Genomic DNA, 17,157 nt, shown 5'->3' with positions numbered 1-17,157 from the left:
AGGGAGCCTCATCCAAAAGAGATGGAATAAATTTCAGTACATGAGGAAGACACTTAGTCCTTTGGATTGGACCCATGGTGAGGCTGTTAGGAAGGAAGGCTTCTTCTGGGTGGATATGTCTGTACTCAGCCAGGCTCCCATCAGGTTCACCGAATTCTGGGTCTAGAGGAGCCCAGTCAGCTCTAGAAGATATTGTAGGTGAGGATAATCCTTGGCCAGTCCCAGTCAAAATATTGGAAGGCATGCCTGGGTGGCTAACGTTCTAAGTCCTACAATCGAGAGAGCCTGAGACAGGCAGGTGCTGACAAGCTGTTGAGGATATGTGTATATATATATATATATATATATATATATATATATATATATATATATTTAAAATGCCTGTATGCAATTTTATTTTCATTTCTGGAGCCCTTCAAGATGCGTTGCCTCTTTTAGATGGAGGACCAAATTGGTTTGGGAGATGTGAATAAATTCAAAGCCGCGTTGATTGTGAACAGCCGTACTTTGCTGATGTGAGGAAGCAGTGATCAGTTTTCCAATCCAGGGACTTAGGAATACTGATCACTGGATGTTTGGTGTGAAAACTTTCTCAGAAAACTTGTTTCCACCATTGGAGACAGTGGCTTGTTAATTTATTCCAAATGACTGGTCCCAATTCTAAATTCACCGATGCTTTGTCTTTCTATATGGAGCAGGGACAGAACTCAAATAACTCTCTGTTTTCCAGAGATCTCTTGAAAAAACTCATGTGTATGGACATAACCACTGTATCTAGAACTGGTGCTTTTGTTATTTTCAGCAATAAATGAAGTGCTAACACTCGTCGCTTGATCAAATATAAAATGCCTTTTCTATCCTTCTCTTCCTGTGAGAACCTTCCCACTTCTCTGCTCCCATTGGTATGTGAATGTGATGTTATGATCAAATATGTATGAAGAGATGGGAATGTTAATTTATTTGAGACAAATGTCAACATCTTTATTTTGAAAACTGCTAGTATGTCAGGTACTATGACCCGCTTGTATTTAACCCTGTCCTTTCATTAATAATCCACAGTTCTTCTGGGGCGCCTGAGTGGCTCGGTCAGTTGAGCATCCAACTTTGGCTCAGGTTATGTTCTCACGGCTTGTGGGTTTGAGCCCCGCTTCTTCCGATTCTGTGTCTCCCTCTCTTTCTGCCCCTCCCCCCCCAAATTAAACATAATAATAAAACAAATTTAAAAAATTAATCACAATTCTTCTGTAAACTCTACCCCCTTGGCTTAAGTGAGGTGGGAGCACTTTGGAGGCATAGACAGTTTGGGATGTAGTATTTCATACCTAATACTTTTCTGTTTTTACCTTGGTTATATTGTTTAGTCTTACGCTGCCTTTCTTTTTATCCTATAAAATTCCCAGATCAATATTAGTGTTGAACACATGCTTTTTTTCAGTAGGCTCCCCACCCAATGTGAGGTCTCAACTCACAACTCTAAGATCAAGAGTTGCATGCCCCACCAACTGAGCCAGCCAGTTGCCTCCACACCTGATTTTATAAATTCACCTAAATAAATTGTGTCTGACATGACAATCCTATTGCCTAATACTCTTAGTTTAATATTTACACTATTTTTTCTCTATCCATTTCATTTTCTTTTCCAACTTCTCCTCTCCTCCACCTTCTTCCCTTGCATTTCTTTAAAAGTACTTTTATTCAGTCGCCAAACTTCATTGTTGCTGAACTTGTCAGCTTGCTCTTTTATAGAAAAGAACATCTTAATAAAAATATAAGCCCATCCATCTGAGAGTTGTTTTGATGTGCATAATGGAGTAGGCCATAGAGAGGAATTTTAATTTAAGATGAAATGAAATAGCCTTGCTAAGGTTTTGGCAGTCCTGATACCTTACAGGGGAGCACAAACACATTCTAGAAGTTCTCTTAGTCCTCGCCAAGCCCTCTGCTCCTTTCCTTAATTCTGTAATTCATTTGAGTATTCCAGTGAGAGGAAATCTGCCTTTTTATTCTTCCCCTCTTATTACCCCCTCTATCTCGTAAGCTTTCTTCTTGCTATTATGTTGTCTCTGAGACCTGGACTAGAAAGAACCTTGTAGGTATTCTCAAAGTGAATACCTTCCGTTTGCTTCTCAGCTGTGACTTAGATTTTGTAATTGAAGTGCATCCAAGAAGACTCAGTCAGGGAGGAAAATGGGACAGAATTCAAGGAGAAAGCCAAATTATCTTATGAAAAAAAAAAAAACGAACAAATAAGAAAAAGAATGCTGGCTTCTTCGGGAGTTGTTTAGTTATCTAGAATGGCTCTTACACTAACCTTTCTGCTTGGATTTTTGTTCATGGGCTTTTGAAAACCCAGAGTGTTCTCCTTTGTGTGCAAAGGTTTAACAAAGAATGGATCTGGCGTTTAATGGGCAGGAGAGATCATGATTCTCCGCTAGTGAGCTTCCAGCATGTGGTTCAGTCATGATATTTCTGACTAATAGCAAGGCTGGAGAACATCAGGCATTTTCCCTATCTTGCAAGGCATTGCTCACAAAACTCTGACACTATTGAAATTCACCTGCAGTAGCTAACACCAGCAGCCTTAGTCAAAAACTGATGGTGTGGAATCAGAATTTCTAGCCCTCAAAGGTGGGGTCAGGGTGGGGGTCGGAGTTAGGTGGGGAGAGAAAATCCTTCCCTTATTTTGGGAGAGAAAAGAGATTTTTGTCCTTCATGTTCTGCTTCTACTTTGCTTACTGTGGAAGAAGTAAAGAGGAAACGGCCAGTACTTCTGTTAGGCAGCTGGGTAACCCTGACCCCATCATCTGCACACTTGTTTTCTAAATCTGATGGTAGTGGAGTTTTCAGTGACACTCTAGCGGTCCTAGCCTTTTATCAGACACAGATCCTCCTTAAGAACTGAAGTGAGAAGGAGAACAGAAAGATTTTCTTTACTCCTATAATAGGAGGAGGGACTAGGAGGAAAATCAGATTTATTTACTCTGATTCTATGTTAATGTTCTAGAAGGATCATAATCCCTATGATGTTATGAAGCACTCAGATTTGAATAATGTGAAAGGCTTTGTGATACTAGGAAAACAAAATTTCGATTGGAAAGCCAACAAAGATAAACTGAGGATTTGAGGATTATCTGGTTGTAACATCAGTTCCTACATTTTTAAATTCAACAAACATCTACTGAGACCCCATTTCAGGTACCAAAAGGCAGCGATGAACAGTGGTCCCTGCCCTCCTGGTGTTTACACTCTGATTGGGAAGAGGCAGTGAGTTATAATAAATATATCAAATAAGTACTCATGAAGTCTGTTAGATGGTGATAAATGCTATGGCAACAAGAAAAAAATGGAGCAGGATGAGAGGATTGGGCAGATGTTAGTATTTTACTACAGGATCAGGATTGGGCTTTGTTGAGAAGTTGAGGTTTAGCAAAGACTTGAAACAGGTGCGTGTTAGCCCTGTGGATAGCTGGAAGAAGAGTGTTCCAGGCAGAGAAAATAGCTACAATAACTGGAGCAGGAGTGTGTGTGCTCAAGAAAGGTTAGAGTGCATGGATAGAGTGAGAGGGAGGGTGGGAGGGTGTGGGGTCCATGGGGCAACTGGGGTCCAAGGCAAGGGTGTTGGCTTTTTCTTTTTAGTGGATTGGGAAGCCATTGAGGGTTTGGGGCAGAGAATAACATCTTATGATTTAAGTTTTAAAAAGATAATCCTGCTTCTTTGTTGAGCTCAGACTATAGAGGGTTTGGGGTGGGGGGCAGAGCAGGGAGACCAGTTAGCAGGCTCTTGCAGTGACTGGGTGAAGGATGATAGTGGCTCAAACAGAGCTGGTGAAAATAGGCTGTGTTCTAGATACATTATGAAGGTTGGCAGTAAGGTTGATTGATTGGATGTAGAGCTCCAGAGAAAGAGGAGTTGGAACTGGAGGGACTGACCTGCCTTTAGCTGAAATGGGAAAGGGTGAGTTCAGTTTTGGAAATGTTGGCCACGTTTCTAAGATATCCAAGTGGACATATAGAACAGGTAGTTTGATACAGAAGTTTGAAGTGTTGGAGAAAGAAGTGTGAGAGTGATTGGCATATAAATAGGATTTAAATCAGGATATTGGATGAGATCTCAGCAGCGGTGAATGTTGATAGAAGAGGCATGAGGACCAAAGATTAACCCTGGGACACAAGGCTTTAAAAGGTCAGAAGGAAGAGGAGGAGCCAGCAGAGGAGACAGAGGAATAACAGCCAGTAAGGTAGAAGGAAGGTCAAGAGAATGTGAAGCCCTGGAAACCAAGGAAGGCGTAGGTAGGAGCCAAATTATCAACCATGTCAAATGCTGCTCATAGGTAAGGATGGATTGTAGGAATGCTGACTCCTACACCAACTCCATCTTTGGCCCTACATTTATGGGCCCCTCCGGCGCACAGGTGGCACCATTTTGGATAACTAGTAGAGATCCTCTTGCGCACAGACGTCGCCACTTTAGATAACTACCCTGTGACCTCACCACCGTGCTTCTCACTCTACAAAAGCTAGGGATTAAGGTCTGGATAGGGCTGGAGAATAGCTGTGTACTGCTGTGGACTGTCCACTCCTCTCAGTGAGTTACTATGAACAAAACTCTGTGTAAACAGTAGAGAGTGGTTTGTTTCATTTTTTGGTATCAAAGGGTCTTCTCAGTCTGGAGGGTACATTAGTGACTCTAACAGTAAGTGTGAGTGGATGTTAGAGTTGGCAATATCAGGGTCACCTCTGTGCCTCACAAGAGGAGTTTCAATGAAGTCAAAAGTCTGGTTGGAGTCAGTGTGATAGAGAATGTGAGAAGAGGATTTGGAGGAAGGGAGTATAGATGATGTTTTCAAGGAATTTGTCACAGAGGGGCAAGGAAGTGACCACTAGTATTTTCTGCCTCTCTGCCTGGTTCCAAGAGGGAATCCCATCACATTTTATAAAAGTGCAGTTTATATAACTATTTAAGCATAGCTGCTGACTATGAGGTCGATATGTGATATCAACATAGAACTTTGGAACCAAATTAGACTGTCAGAGTTCAGTTAATCTCATACCCAATAAAGGAACCTTCATTTTATTATTCATACAAAAACATTTTTTTTCATATGCTACCTAGATATACCGAGATGAATAAGGCACAGTTCCTGCTCTTGAGAAAGATGTTTTTTTATGGGAAGAGGGATATATTCTTCCTGTGTGATAAATATTAAGATAGAGGCACGTACAAAATATTGTAAAAGCAGAGGGCAAAGAGAACTAACTTACCTGGGGAACTTAGGAAAGATGATATGCATGAAAAGCTAACACTTGAACTAGGCCTTAAAGGTCAGCATGTGTTTTCCAGGCCGAGTGCTGGGGAGAATCCCTTTATCAAATAATCAGCCTCTGAGGCGCCTGGGTGGCTCAGTTGGTTAAGTGTCCAACTCTTGATTTTGACTCAGGTCATGATCTCACAGGTCTTTGAGTTTTTACCGATAGTGCAGAGCCTGCTTAGGATTCTCTCTCTGGCCCTCCCTTGCTCACATGTTCTCTCTCTGTTCTCAAAATAAATAAATAAACTTAAAAATCGGCTCTTGTTCAAATGCGTATAGCAACAGAGAACTCACGTGAGTTCGAAGAAACCTTGTGAGTTTCATTCTCTTCTAAATAGTTGTAATTTTTGCACATCTATTTCTTACATTGAACTGAATAATGACGTTTAATATTTCTACTCATTAGTCCCAGTTTTCTCTTCTGGAGCTAATGGGCAAAGACTTGTCTTTCTCACATATAGGTCATTTCTGTATTTGAAAATAGATATTATGTTCTCTTTTAGGCCATCTATTTTCCATGTTGAAAAAGGGGACTGAATAGTTTCAGGTTGGGTTCCCTGGGAAGCAGACACTGAAACCAAGGTTAACATACAGGAGGTTCTTCAGAGAGTGTTCTTGAGATCATTGCCATGAAAGGAGAAGATTGGGCAGAGGGAGAAGTAGAGATGTGATGCATTTTTTTTAAATTTTATTTTAGAGTGAATGGTGGTAGGGGAAGAGAATCTCTCTCCACACTCAGTTTGGAGCCTGACAACAGGCTTGATCCCAAGACCCTGGGATCGTGACCTGAGCTGAAATCAAGAGTAGGACACTCAACCTACTGAGCCACCCATGTGCCCCGAGGTGTGATGCAGTTTTTTTTTAATATTTATTTTTGAGAGTGAGGGAGAGCAAGAGAGAATGAGTGCACCCATGCATGCAGTAGGGGCTGCAGAGAGAGAAGTGGGACAGAGGATCCAAAGTGGGCTCTGTGCTGACAGCAGAGAGCCTAGTGCGGGACTCAAACCCATGAACTGTGAGATCATTACCTGCGCCAAAGTCTGACGCTTAACCAACTGAGTCACCCAGGCACTTTTAAAGGAAGCTCCAGCTGACCCTTTGGGAAGTTTTGAAAATCAGTTGATCCTTCAGAGTTGTCTAGAGTCAGGGCAAGAGGGCCAGGTCTTTACACTCCAGGATGACCAGTCATTCAGGGCAGTTTATCCTGGGAAGGGGCATGACTTTGGGCAAGATGGTTCTCTTCAGCTGATGCAATTTCCAAAGTGGGCTGATAGCTGAAACCTATTCGCAGGGGCATTAGCAGCAGCAGCTGCAGTAGTTAATCCTTTATTTCTCATCATTTTTTCCAGTTTATTTATTTATTATGAGAGAGAGAGTGCATGCATATGTGTACACACACACACACACACACACACACACACACACACATGAGCAGGGAAGGGGCAGAGAGAGAGAGAATCCCAAGCAGGCTCTGCACTGTCAGCACGGAGCCTGATGTGGGCCTCAAACTCAGGAACTATGAGATCATGACCTGAGCCGAAATCATGAGTTGGATGCCCAACCAACTGGGCCACCCAGGTACTCCTGATTTTTTATTTCTGAAGTGTATCTGTAGGGCATCAGGGTGATACAGAAGAGGAATCTCACACACTGCTAATTGTTTCAGCAGTCATTTTGGAGACCAATAATAGAATGAAAAAGTACTTGTTTTTGTTTTTTATTAGCAAATAAACACCATGAACATCACAGTGATGGAGGTTCAACATAATGGTTCTAGACTGATGGAATCTAATGTACAATTGTACCTTCCCTGTGTTAATCATCTCAGTCATGGTGGCCCTTTATATGTGAATGCTTCAAAACTGCTCGAAAGGCAAGGTGAAGAAGTACATTCATGCAATAAATGTGGCTGGGAATCTTCATTAGGAGATAAAAATGTAAGTGGGGAAGCATAGTGAGCTGCAAACTGAATTATATCCCTGTCCTTCATCCTAGAAGATGATACTTCTTGTGGTGATCACAATGCATGCTGGGTGCCTGTAAAGATGGATGTGTGGCCACCAGTCCTTTCCACTCCATGCACACATGAAGATTGCTCTTTGATTTGTGGCTTCAGCCATAATTTGCAAAGCCTGTCACTGCTTGCAACTTATAGTTAGCCCAAAGCTTTGTTGAAAAAGAGCTGTCCCATTCCCAACTGCTGTATACCAGATTGCTGTGTCAACTAAATTAATAACACTGGACCGCTCATTATCCCAGAAAACATTTGCCCAAGCTATAACTCTGTCTCTTGATTTCTGTTTGGCTTCATTAACCTCTTCTTGGTGCCACAATAAAATGGTCATGTAAGGCATCCTTTATTTAATGAAGGATTGGCAAGACAAAACAGTTGAACTGGGCATTGATGGGAGAGAGGAGTCAGAAAGGATGATTGTGGAGGATGATAGAATTAGGTAAGAGGAGGATATGGTGGGGGTGAGATAGAGCCATATTAGTTTTTCTCTCTCCTTACTTTCATCTTATATTCTTGGATTTCTTCACATAGTAGCTGATGGTTTCTTTAGGAGCTCATATTTAATTGTGAGCAAGTTTTAAGAGAAGATTAAGAGATGGGGCGCCTGGGTGACTCAGTCAGTTAAGCATCTAACTGTTGATTTCATCTGATCTCATGGTTTGTAAGATTGAACCCTGATGACAACAAGGAGCCTGCTTGGGATTCTCTCCCTCTGCTTCCCCGCTCCCTCAAAATAAATAAGCTTATAAAAGGGGGGGGGAGAGAAAAGACTAAGAGAGGAGAGGGTAGAGTTGGTATTTTAGAATTTTTTTTTAATTTATTTTCATTAGCATGGACTCATTTACTATGGACCCTCATGGGTTATCTCTCAGGGCATGCTCTCTATTTGAACCAGCCAGGGGTCTCATGATAGATGGAGAGTTGTGGGTGTTAAGAACTCCCTTGTGATGAGAGGTTCCCTTATCATAGAATGGGTTGAGTTACTTTGTTTACAATTGGGATCCCTTTTATCTTTAGCCTATACATTTTATTTTATTTTAATATTTTTTAAGTTTATTTATTTTGAGAGAGGGGGGTGGCATGGAAAGAAGAAGAGAGAGAGAATCCCGAGCAGGCTCCACACTGACAGCAAAGAGCCCACTGTGGTGCTCGACCCCATGAACTGTGAGACCATGACCTGGGCCAAGATCAACAGTCGGATGCTTAACCGACTGATCTACCCAGGTGCCTTCTTAGTCTATACATTTTACGGTATATCTGGAAGATTTTGTCATTTTGTTATATCCACTAGGCTTTGTGAAAACTCAAGTGAAAAGGGGAATATTGGGAATCTTCAAATGAAACATTATCTGGCAGTAACAAGGAAAACAAATAGCCATTTCTCTAAAGCCATTCTGGGTGGGAGGTTCTGTCACTGGCCTTCCTTCCCTGTTGTGGTTCCCTGACAAATCTTGGAATAAACTTTTAACCAGGATTCCCACTGTAATCCTATAACCTGAGGACAAAATCAATGTTACCTGAAGAATAGTACTTGTTTTGTAGTAGGAGACCACGGGCAGGGGCCAGTTACAGTTTGGAGGAAACACACATGAAGCCCTTACTGTGTTCTGAATCAATTCCCACTCCTTCCTGCCCATTCTTGGTGCCTTACCTTCTCTGCTTCCCCGAATTCTCTGGTCCTGTGAAGCTCCTCTTTGACTGTATGTTTAAGCCAGAGGAGGAAGCTATGATAAGCACCATTTCACTCTTAGCAGAAAGAATTGCCCTCCAATGACAAAGCCTCTACTGTTTCATTCTGGATTGCCTGTGGGAAATGTGAAAAGTTCAAGCCACATGAAGCAATCATAGCTCTGGCAGAGCCAAGGGGCTGGCAGCTTTCATTGCCGAATCAGGGTCTTTGGATACCAGCTGGATATTTCCCAACCTGTATTTTTTTTTTCAATAGTGGGTACCCAAAAAATACGCAGCAATTTCTCAGCTATACGCAACTATGTTCACGAGCTAAGAAATCACCATGTAATTTTGTTTAAAAGCCTGGTCTCTTGTGACTGTACTTTGAAGCTCTTGTTTGGGGATGAGAAAGAACTGCCCCTTTTAGAAAGACACAATTTTGTTAGCCTGGATTGTTCTAAAATGGAGATGAACCATCAGATAAAAGATAGGGGGCACTGACCAAGAAAAGAGATGCCATTACCCAGGAGGAAGTCAGGGGAAGGTGGATTGAGGGAGAAGGACAAGGCCGAGAGGGTCTTCATTTTGTGGTCTTAGATTTTTTTTTTAGCTGTAAGGCAGAGATAAAATGCAGGGCTTGACATCTCAGAGCAGCAGGTGAAATAAAATGGGAGAAATTTAAAATGGCTTCTCCCTCAAAAGGAGGGAGAAAACAGAAGATTCTCAGAATTGACAGAAGGTGATATGTATAATGCACTGGTCAGACCGAGACCCATGGTATTAAACAAGTAAGAGAACAGTCTTCTGTGTGCTGCTCTGAAATAAACCTTAATCATACATGAGCTTGAGTACAAGTCCTTCCTTCTAACTTGTAGCTCAGATACACTACGTGTGCCTTACTCTAACTTGCAGATCTCACGGTCACAGTGCAAGATGGAATACTAAATGTGCTATTAATTCATCCATTATATTTTTCTAGAAAATACACTGATTAAATCTGCTACCATGTGCTTTTCTCTGGTCATCCATACCTGAGTGCCACCCACCTGTTAGGCCAGTGCGTTTCTACCGCCTCCACCAATAAGTTTAAGGATAGATTGATGGCATTTCCATTTATTCACTCTGATTGAGTGATGTACATCCACCGTTGTGATAAGTTCAGAAGGCTCACAAAATGAAAAGTGTGTGTGTTCCTAGAACTCAATTTGACAGTGACACCTGACCTGAGCTGATGTGAGGCCATTTAGAGTCTCTGTCCCATCTAATACAACTCTGTATGTGTTTTGCAATAGAAATACTAACGTATCTGATGATAGGAAGCTGCCCTATGCTCCAAGGATTTCAGACAATGAGAATATATACACCTATGTTGATTTTCCAGAGAATCTGGGAGGTAGTTTTAGGAAGAGAGGTATTACAAATGTTTGCAATGCAAACATCCCATTTTAAAAGGCATCATGTGAAAAAGTAAATGATGAACACAAACCTCTGTACCCAATTGATTCCAACTCTCCCTTACCATCGTTGGTTTTTTCTTTTTTTTACATTTTACTATTCTAGGATGAATCCTCCATGTTCTTCCAGTTTGGCCCATCAATTGAGCAGCAAGCTTCCGTAATGCTCAACATCATGGAAGAGTATGACTGGTACATCTTTTCTATCGTCACCACCTACTTCCCTGGCTACCAGGACTTTGTAAACAAGATTCGCAGCACCATCGAGAACAGCTTCGTGGGCTGGGAGTTAGAGGAAGTCCTCTTGCTGGACATGTCCCTGGATGATGGAGATTCTAAGATCCAGAACCAGCTCAAGAAACTTCAAAGCCCCATCATTCTTCTTTATTGTACGAAGGAAGAAGCCACTTATATCTTTGAAGTAGCTAACTCAGTAGGGCTGACTGGCTACGGCTACACGTGGATTGTGCCTAGTCTGGTGGCAGGGGATACAGACACAGTGCCCTCGGAGTTCCCCACTGGGCTCATCTCTGTGTCCTATGATGAATGGGACTATGGCCTCCCTGCCAGAGTGAGGGATGGAATTGCCATAATCACCACCGCTGCTTCCGATATGCTGTCTGAACACAGCTTCATCCCTGAGCCCAAGAGCAGTTGTTACAACACCCATGAGAAGAGAATCTACCAGTCCAACATGCTGAATAGGTGAGTGTGGAACACGGATGGTAGAGGTCCGAGGAGGGCTTTTAGGACTGGGGTTGGAGGAGGTTCTGAAACTATGGGAAGGGCAGTTCAAGATGTCAGAGGTTGAAGGCTGGCCACTGGGATGGCCATGGCTTGTGATGGTGGGAGTGTTTCAGATCCAAAGCTCGCTGTGCTGGGTTCTTGTTCTAAGAAATACAAAATGGTTCCCACTTATTGTTCACTTACCGTGTGCTAGGTGTTCCTCTAAGTGTTTATGGGTGTTTGACCTCCTTAACCTCAAAGCAATACTCTATTAGGCAGGTGTTAAGAGCCGTTTCCATTTTATGATACAAGAGAATAAGGTTCGTAGGAGTATACTGTCCATGGTCACTCTGCAAGCAAGGGGTTCAGTTTGGAGCTGTACACGGACCTCTGTGGGCCCTGTGTACTTGATCACTATAAAAGACACCATGCACGTAGGCATGAGGACCTACCAATCCCCTTACCTTAGAAATGATGCTGTACCGGGAAGGAATGGAGAACAGGTGACGTGGGTCTGTAGGCACATGAAGAGGGTTCTTTCCTTGGATTTTGTCTCCTGCGCTTCTCCTCTCTGCCCTTAAGCATGAAAGTGGTTCTGTAGAGGCAGCTTCCATAGTTGCTCTTAGACCGATTTCTTCAGTAGGAAGAAGATCTAGGTGGAGTTCGGCTCCCCTGACCTCACCTCCTAATCCAGCCACACCTCCAACACATCCTCCTGCGGGTATTGTGTGACCATGAAGGGCAGAAGATTCTATACTAGGCTTCTGTAGTTCTGTGATTTGTATAAAACTGCTGCACAAGAACATTGTCAAAACTCAAACAATGCAGAAGAGCCCAGAAGAGAAAGAAAAAATGACCTTCGCTACAACCAACCAGAGAGAATCATTGTAGAAATAATTAGTGAACATCTTTCTAGGTATTTCCCTGTGCGTGCATGCCTACATCCATATAAATCTATAATTTTACATAAATGGAAATATAACTACCCCTGCTGTTTGATGACCCGGCTTTCTTTTACTCCACAGTATGTTTTGGGCATCCGTTTTAAATTCGTTATGAATTCCATCCAACAAATAGAAACGTATGCAGAAAACACCTATTCGGATACCATTCAGCTTACATAAAATACCAAAGTATACTCTGGGAAGGTTGAAATACATTTAGTGGAGGTCGAAGGTGTACCTACTAGTTTAACCTCTGGAAGGGAGCTGGACTAAAGCCTCTCAGCTAAGCTGTTAACTCAGAGTTGAAACTAAAGCTACTTTTAATGCAATCTGTGATCCAGTCCTAATATCATCCCACCTTCATCTATGCTTTCTGCCATCCCTAGTTGTCACTGCTTATTTGATACAGACTGTCTTGATTTTCTTCCGACCTCTCTAGTCTTTCCGTTCCAGGTCCTCGGCAGGCTCGTCTTCAATGTTGGTGCTTCTCAGGGTTTGTCCTAGACCCTCTTTTTCTGTCCTCCATTGCCAAGTATACAACTAATGTAAGTTCTCCCAAAGGACCTCTCTGGCTGAAACCTCTCCCTTGAGCGCCCAGTCTGTATTGCCAACTGAGTGGATATGTTCCTTTGGATGCCACGGAGCCTTAGAACATACCATATGCAAAGCTGAACTGCTTTCTCTCCTGTTACTCTTCCATCCTCTTGCAGACAAATCTGCACACCTACAAAGGGTACGTCCTAGTACCCAGTTAGCTAACATAAAAATTCCAAAGGTGTCCTGGCTTTCACATCCCCGCCATCTCCTTGCTGACCATGCCCTTCCCCACAGATCTCCTCTGGAGTGCTCTTGCTGTCTGCATCCCTGCGCCACGTCCCAGTTCGGCTCTTCTTACCTGCATTGCTGCAGGGCCTCGTAAATATCTTCTGGCTCCCAGTACTGCTTCCTTCCAATCTACACCGCACCCAGAGTGATCTAAAATGAAAATGTGATTTCATCAGTCTCCTGCATAATGCCTTTCAACGGCTTTTCATTGCTCCTGTAATAAAGTCCCATCTCCTTGATATGGTTTATAAAGTCTTCCACTGCACAGGCCTGCCTGTCTTTCCAAAATTGTCTCGTGCCATGCTGTCCCTCAAACACTCCATTCCTGCAATACTGAACCTGCTTTAGTTCTTTGAAAATGCCGTGTTCTTTCTCTTGCTTCTAGCTCTCTTCTATGCCTTGAATATATTCCCCAGGAGCCCCTTCCCACCAGAACATAAATGCAGAAGCTTCTTCACCTGCCTCATTTTCATTCCCTAGGCTTCGGTCCTGACATCACTTTCATGGAGGCAGCTTTCCTAGACCCTGGACTAATGGGGCCCTGTTACCTGCCTTCAGTGTAACTTTTGTTTCCCCCAGTACAGCCAGTTCCATTTCTTCCAACAGTTCTAGTTCTATGCTTTGTTATCCGTTGTCCCTGTAAGTTCTGTGAAAGCAGTGACCTTTCTGTCCTTAGTTCCACGTCCCCCCACTCTTAGTGTCCTGTGTGGCAGAGGGAAGAAGGACACCTGGAGTTCATGAATGACCTCCTCCAAGATGCTGAGCTACCTAGTGCATACCTGTTCCACAGGACCTTTCTTGTTCTGCTCCTCTCTGCGAGATCATGGAGATTTCCTTTAAAACCTTACTGTTTATTCATGGGACACCTGGGTATCTTAGGTGGTTAAGCGTCCGACTCTTGATCTCCGCTCAGGTCATGATCTCATGGTTCATGAGTTCAAGCCCTGCATCAGGCCTTGTGCTGACAGTGTGGAGCCTGCTTGGGATTCTCTCTCCCTTCTCTTTCTGCCCCTACTCTGTTCGTGTTCTCTTTATCTCTCGCTCTCTCTCTCGCTCTCTCTCGCTCTCTCACTCTCTTCTCTCTCTTTCATTCTCTCTCAATAAATTAAATAAATTCCTAAAGATTAAAAAAAACTTCCTATTTATTCAGTTCTCTACATTCATGTTTTCTCCCGCTGTCTTTAGTGTTAAGTTAAAATCTGATGCAGAGCACCAAATATTTGTTCATTAAAACCAATGCTAACAATGAAAAATATTTAGGCCCAGATGTCTGCAAAACCACACAAGGAAATCAAATGGATGTTAAAGTCCATAAACTTTGGTTCAGGAATGCCTGCTTTGATCTTAAAACTCCTCTGGGTACACAGTCATCTGCGGATATTATCATTTCCCCTTTGGCTTACTTTACGTTAGAATGCAAGCAGTCTCTCTGAAGTTTGGTCTCTGACCACTGCACCTTTAAGAGTCATGCTTGGTTCTAACTTTTGTTACCGTGTCTTGTGGCCGCTCAGAAAGGGAGCCCTCCTCAGTCCTCTCTTCTCCTTCCTCAGATATTCTTGTCAAGATGGCCACGAATACCCGCCTCCATCTTTGAAAGTGTAGCCCTCCTACAAAGAACAGGGGGGACACAGTCCAGATTATTCATAAATTCCTTGAGGACCAGAGTCCGGCAAAAAGTCCACCGTGATTTCCCACTTTCCCATACTGTACACGGTGTCTTCGGACTCTGATCAGAGTGCTTCTTCTCCACTAAGATCTTTCCTCTCTGAACTTTCTCTTCTGCCCCAATTCCCAGATTTTTTTTTCCTGGGGTTCTGTATCTACTGCCTGCGAGACCTCTTCTCTTGGCTGTCTCCCCCTGCCCGTATACCTCCGTCCCTTGTGCACCCCATCTTTTCCCTCCATCCTCTCAACTGCAGCTCCTCAGGGCTCTTGAATCCAATCTGGAACCTCTCTTGGGAATATTTTAATAACCTTCTCTATCAGGACCCCGAAAGGATTGGGGTTGCCCAACAGGGACTATAAGGAGCTGTCCTCAAAGTCGAAGCTATTATCATGCGACACAGCGCTCAGAATCATCAGTGGAATTCAATTAGGCACGCTCAGTCCCAGCTCCTCTTACTTATCCTGGTCTGAAATCAGCCTCTTTCCCCCCTTCAGAGCTCTGGGCTCACTAGGGTCACTCTTTTAAATAACAAACCAAGCAGCCACATCATTTAGCCACAGCAGGAAATCTTTGCAAATAAAATTGTTGCAAATGGTTGGTTGTTTTATGAGGATGACTTTTTCCTTGGCCTGCTGCTCATGTCTCTGCAGCAGCAGCAGTGGGAAGAAGCCTCCTCGGGAGGTATCTGGGAATGACCCAGCCCCAGGATGACACCAGGCATACAGAGTCAGGAAATGGCTTCTCCTGTCACTTTCCTGAAAACCCAGAAACATGAATAGGCCCTGTCCTCCTAAGGGGAGGTGAAGCTCTCCTTGATACCTGACCAAACTGGCTTCCTTTCCATGTGAGGGAGGTTGATAAATCTAGATTTAGGGGACAGGGAGCGGAGGTTCTGTGTTAAGTGCCGAAACCCAAAGAGAGACACACGTTGGAAGTGATTCACTTGTTAGTTACCGAAGGAAGTGTTGTAAGCATTCTCAGAGAGGATCCTTGAAATGAACATTATTTATCAGGTGTCAATCCAAATTCCTTACTGATAACTTCTTAGCTCCTTGGAACTTGGCCAGATATGGTTTGGGTGACTATCTCCAGATGGATTCTAGGCTGCTGGACAAGGCTTTTTAACAGGTTGCGAGAGAAGTACAGAAACACAGTTAAATTGGAATTTTAGATAAACAGCAGCTAATTCTCTTAGCAAAAATCTGTTCCCAAATATTGCATGGGACATACTGATTCTAAAAGATAACTTGTTTATCTGAAATTCAAATTTAACAGGGCTCCTGTATTTTTCTTTCTTTCTTTTTCTTTCTTTCTTTCTTTCTTTCTTTCTTTCTTTCTTTCTTTCTTTCGTTTGTTCTTTCTTTCTTTCTTTCTTTCTTTCTTTCTTTCTTTTTCTTTCTCTTTCTTTCTTTCTTTCTTTCTTTCTTTCTTTCTCTTTCTTTCGTTTGTTCTTTCTTTCTTTCTTTCTTTCCTTCTTTCTTTCTTTCTTTTTTGTACACTAATAAGAATTAATTTTCTTTTGGGACTTTGGAGCATTCATATATGCCTTATTAGTAAATGTAGTACAGTGCCTCATACTGTTGCCCAAGACATGCTGAGAGAGAAATTTATTCCAACTGGGAACTTTATTTGATTGAAAGAATTGAATAATTTCTTCTGTCATGTATTGTCTAAGTGAAGGATCTTCTTAGTTCCTGAGAAAAGTCTTAACGTTTTGGTGCCAGATGATCTGAAAGTGTTTAGAAAGTGATTAGGCTAGTTGTCTAAACCTGTCTTTATTCCCCTGAGCTAGAGAAGAATTGCTAGCTATTAGTAGGCACATGTCTAGATTTTTCTTTTGTCACTTCCCCAGGGGAGCAGTTAATGGTTATTTTCCTTCGGAATCTGCGCTCCAATACTCTGCTAAGTCTGTTTCTGTCACTCAGGTGATGGCATACTGGCCACTGACCCCCGGGCTTGCTGTCTGTCCTGAGGACTCATGTTCCCCACTTTTGGAAAAAAGTAGATGTTCTTGGAGATGGCTGGATCTCAACAAAGCAAACCTCTTGCGAATCTTGCCTAATTATTTCCCCCTGGTGTCCTCCGTTTTCCTACCCAACACCTGTTTTTGCAGCCTCTTTCCCCGTGAAAGTTGCTGTCTCAAAAGGCCAGAATCCTCCTACTGGCCCAGACTTTGAGAAGCAAGGATAGCTGATATGAAGAAAGGGGCTCTGTTAAGTTCTTCCTAAAAGAACCGTGGTAAACACTATCCTCCTCTAACTTTGGGGCAGACTCCCTATCCTTGGACCCACTGTAGTAGCTGGGATGCCCACTTGACTCTCTTGGCCTGAAAAGCACTGAGAAGTTAAGAAATAAACAGGAAATTGAGTCTGTTAGTTTTTAGACAATTACGGGCAAGAGGTGCTTGGTTATTACCCTCCTTTTAGTTAGTAAATGTTCATGGAGTGCCAAGCGTAGGCAGATTTCTGGTAAGGCAAATATGTATTAAATGTAATTATTTAATATAATTTGTGTGTGAACAGTCAAAAGGTTCTGCAAAAGCATAGTT

At 42.7% G+C, this 17,157-nt stretch overlaps 1 protein-coding gene across 2 annotated transcripts in view; it reads left to right on the top strand.

Moving 5' to 3' along the window:
- GRIN2B (glutamate ionotropic receptor NMDA type subunit 2B) overlaps positions 1 to 17,157 on the top strand; it is a 422,286-nt gene that overhangs the window by 218,524 nt on the left and 186,605 nt on the right. For both annotated transcript variants that reach the window (XM_019834554.3, XM_019834555.2), the window contains one exon: positions 10,555 to 11,153. In XM_019834554.3, coding sequence (XP_019690113.1) covers positions 10,555 to 11,153 — 599 coding nt within the window. The remainder of the gene's footprint in view (positions 1 to 10,554; positions 11,154 to 17,157) is intronic.

The sequence above is a fragment of the Felis catus genome, chromosome B4, assembly GCF_018350175.1.
Source record: "Felis catus isolate Fca126 chromosome B4, F.catus_Fca126_mat1.0, whole genome shotgun sequence".
NCBI lineage: Eukaryota > Metazoa > Chordata > Mammalia > Carnivora > Felidae > Felis > Felis catus.
This window is presented reverse-complemented; position numbering and strand designations above follow the sequence as displayed.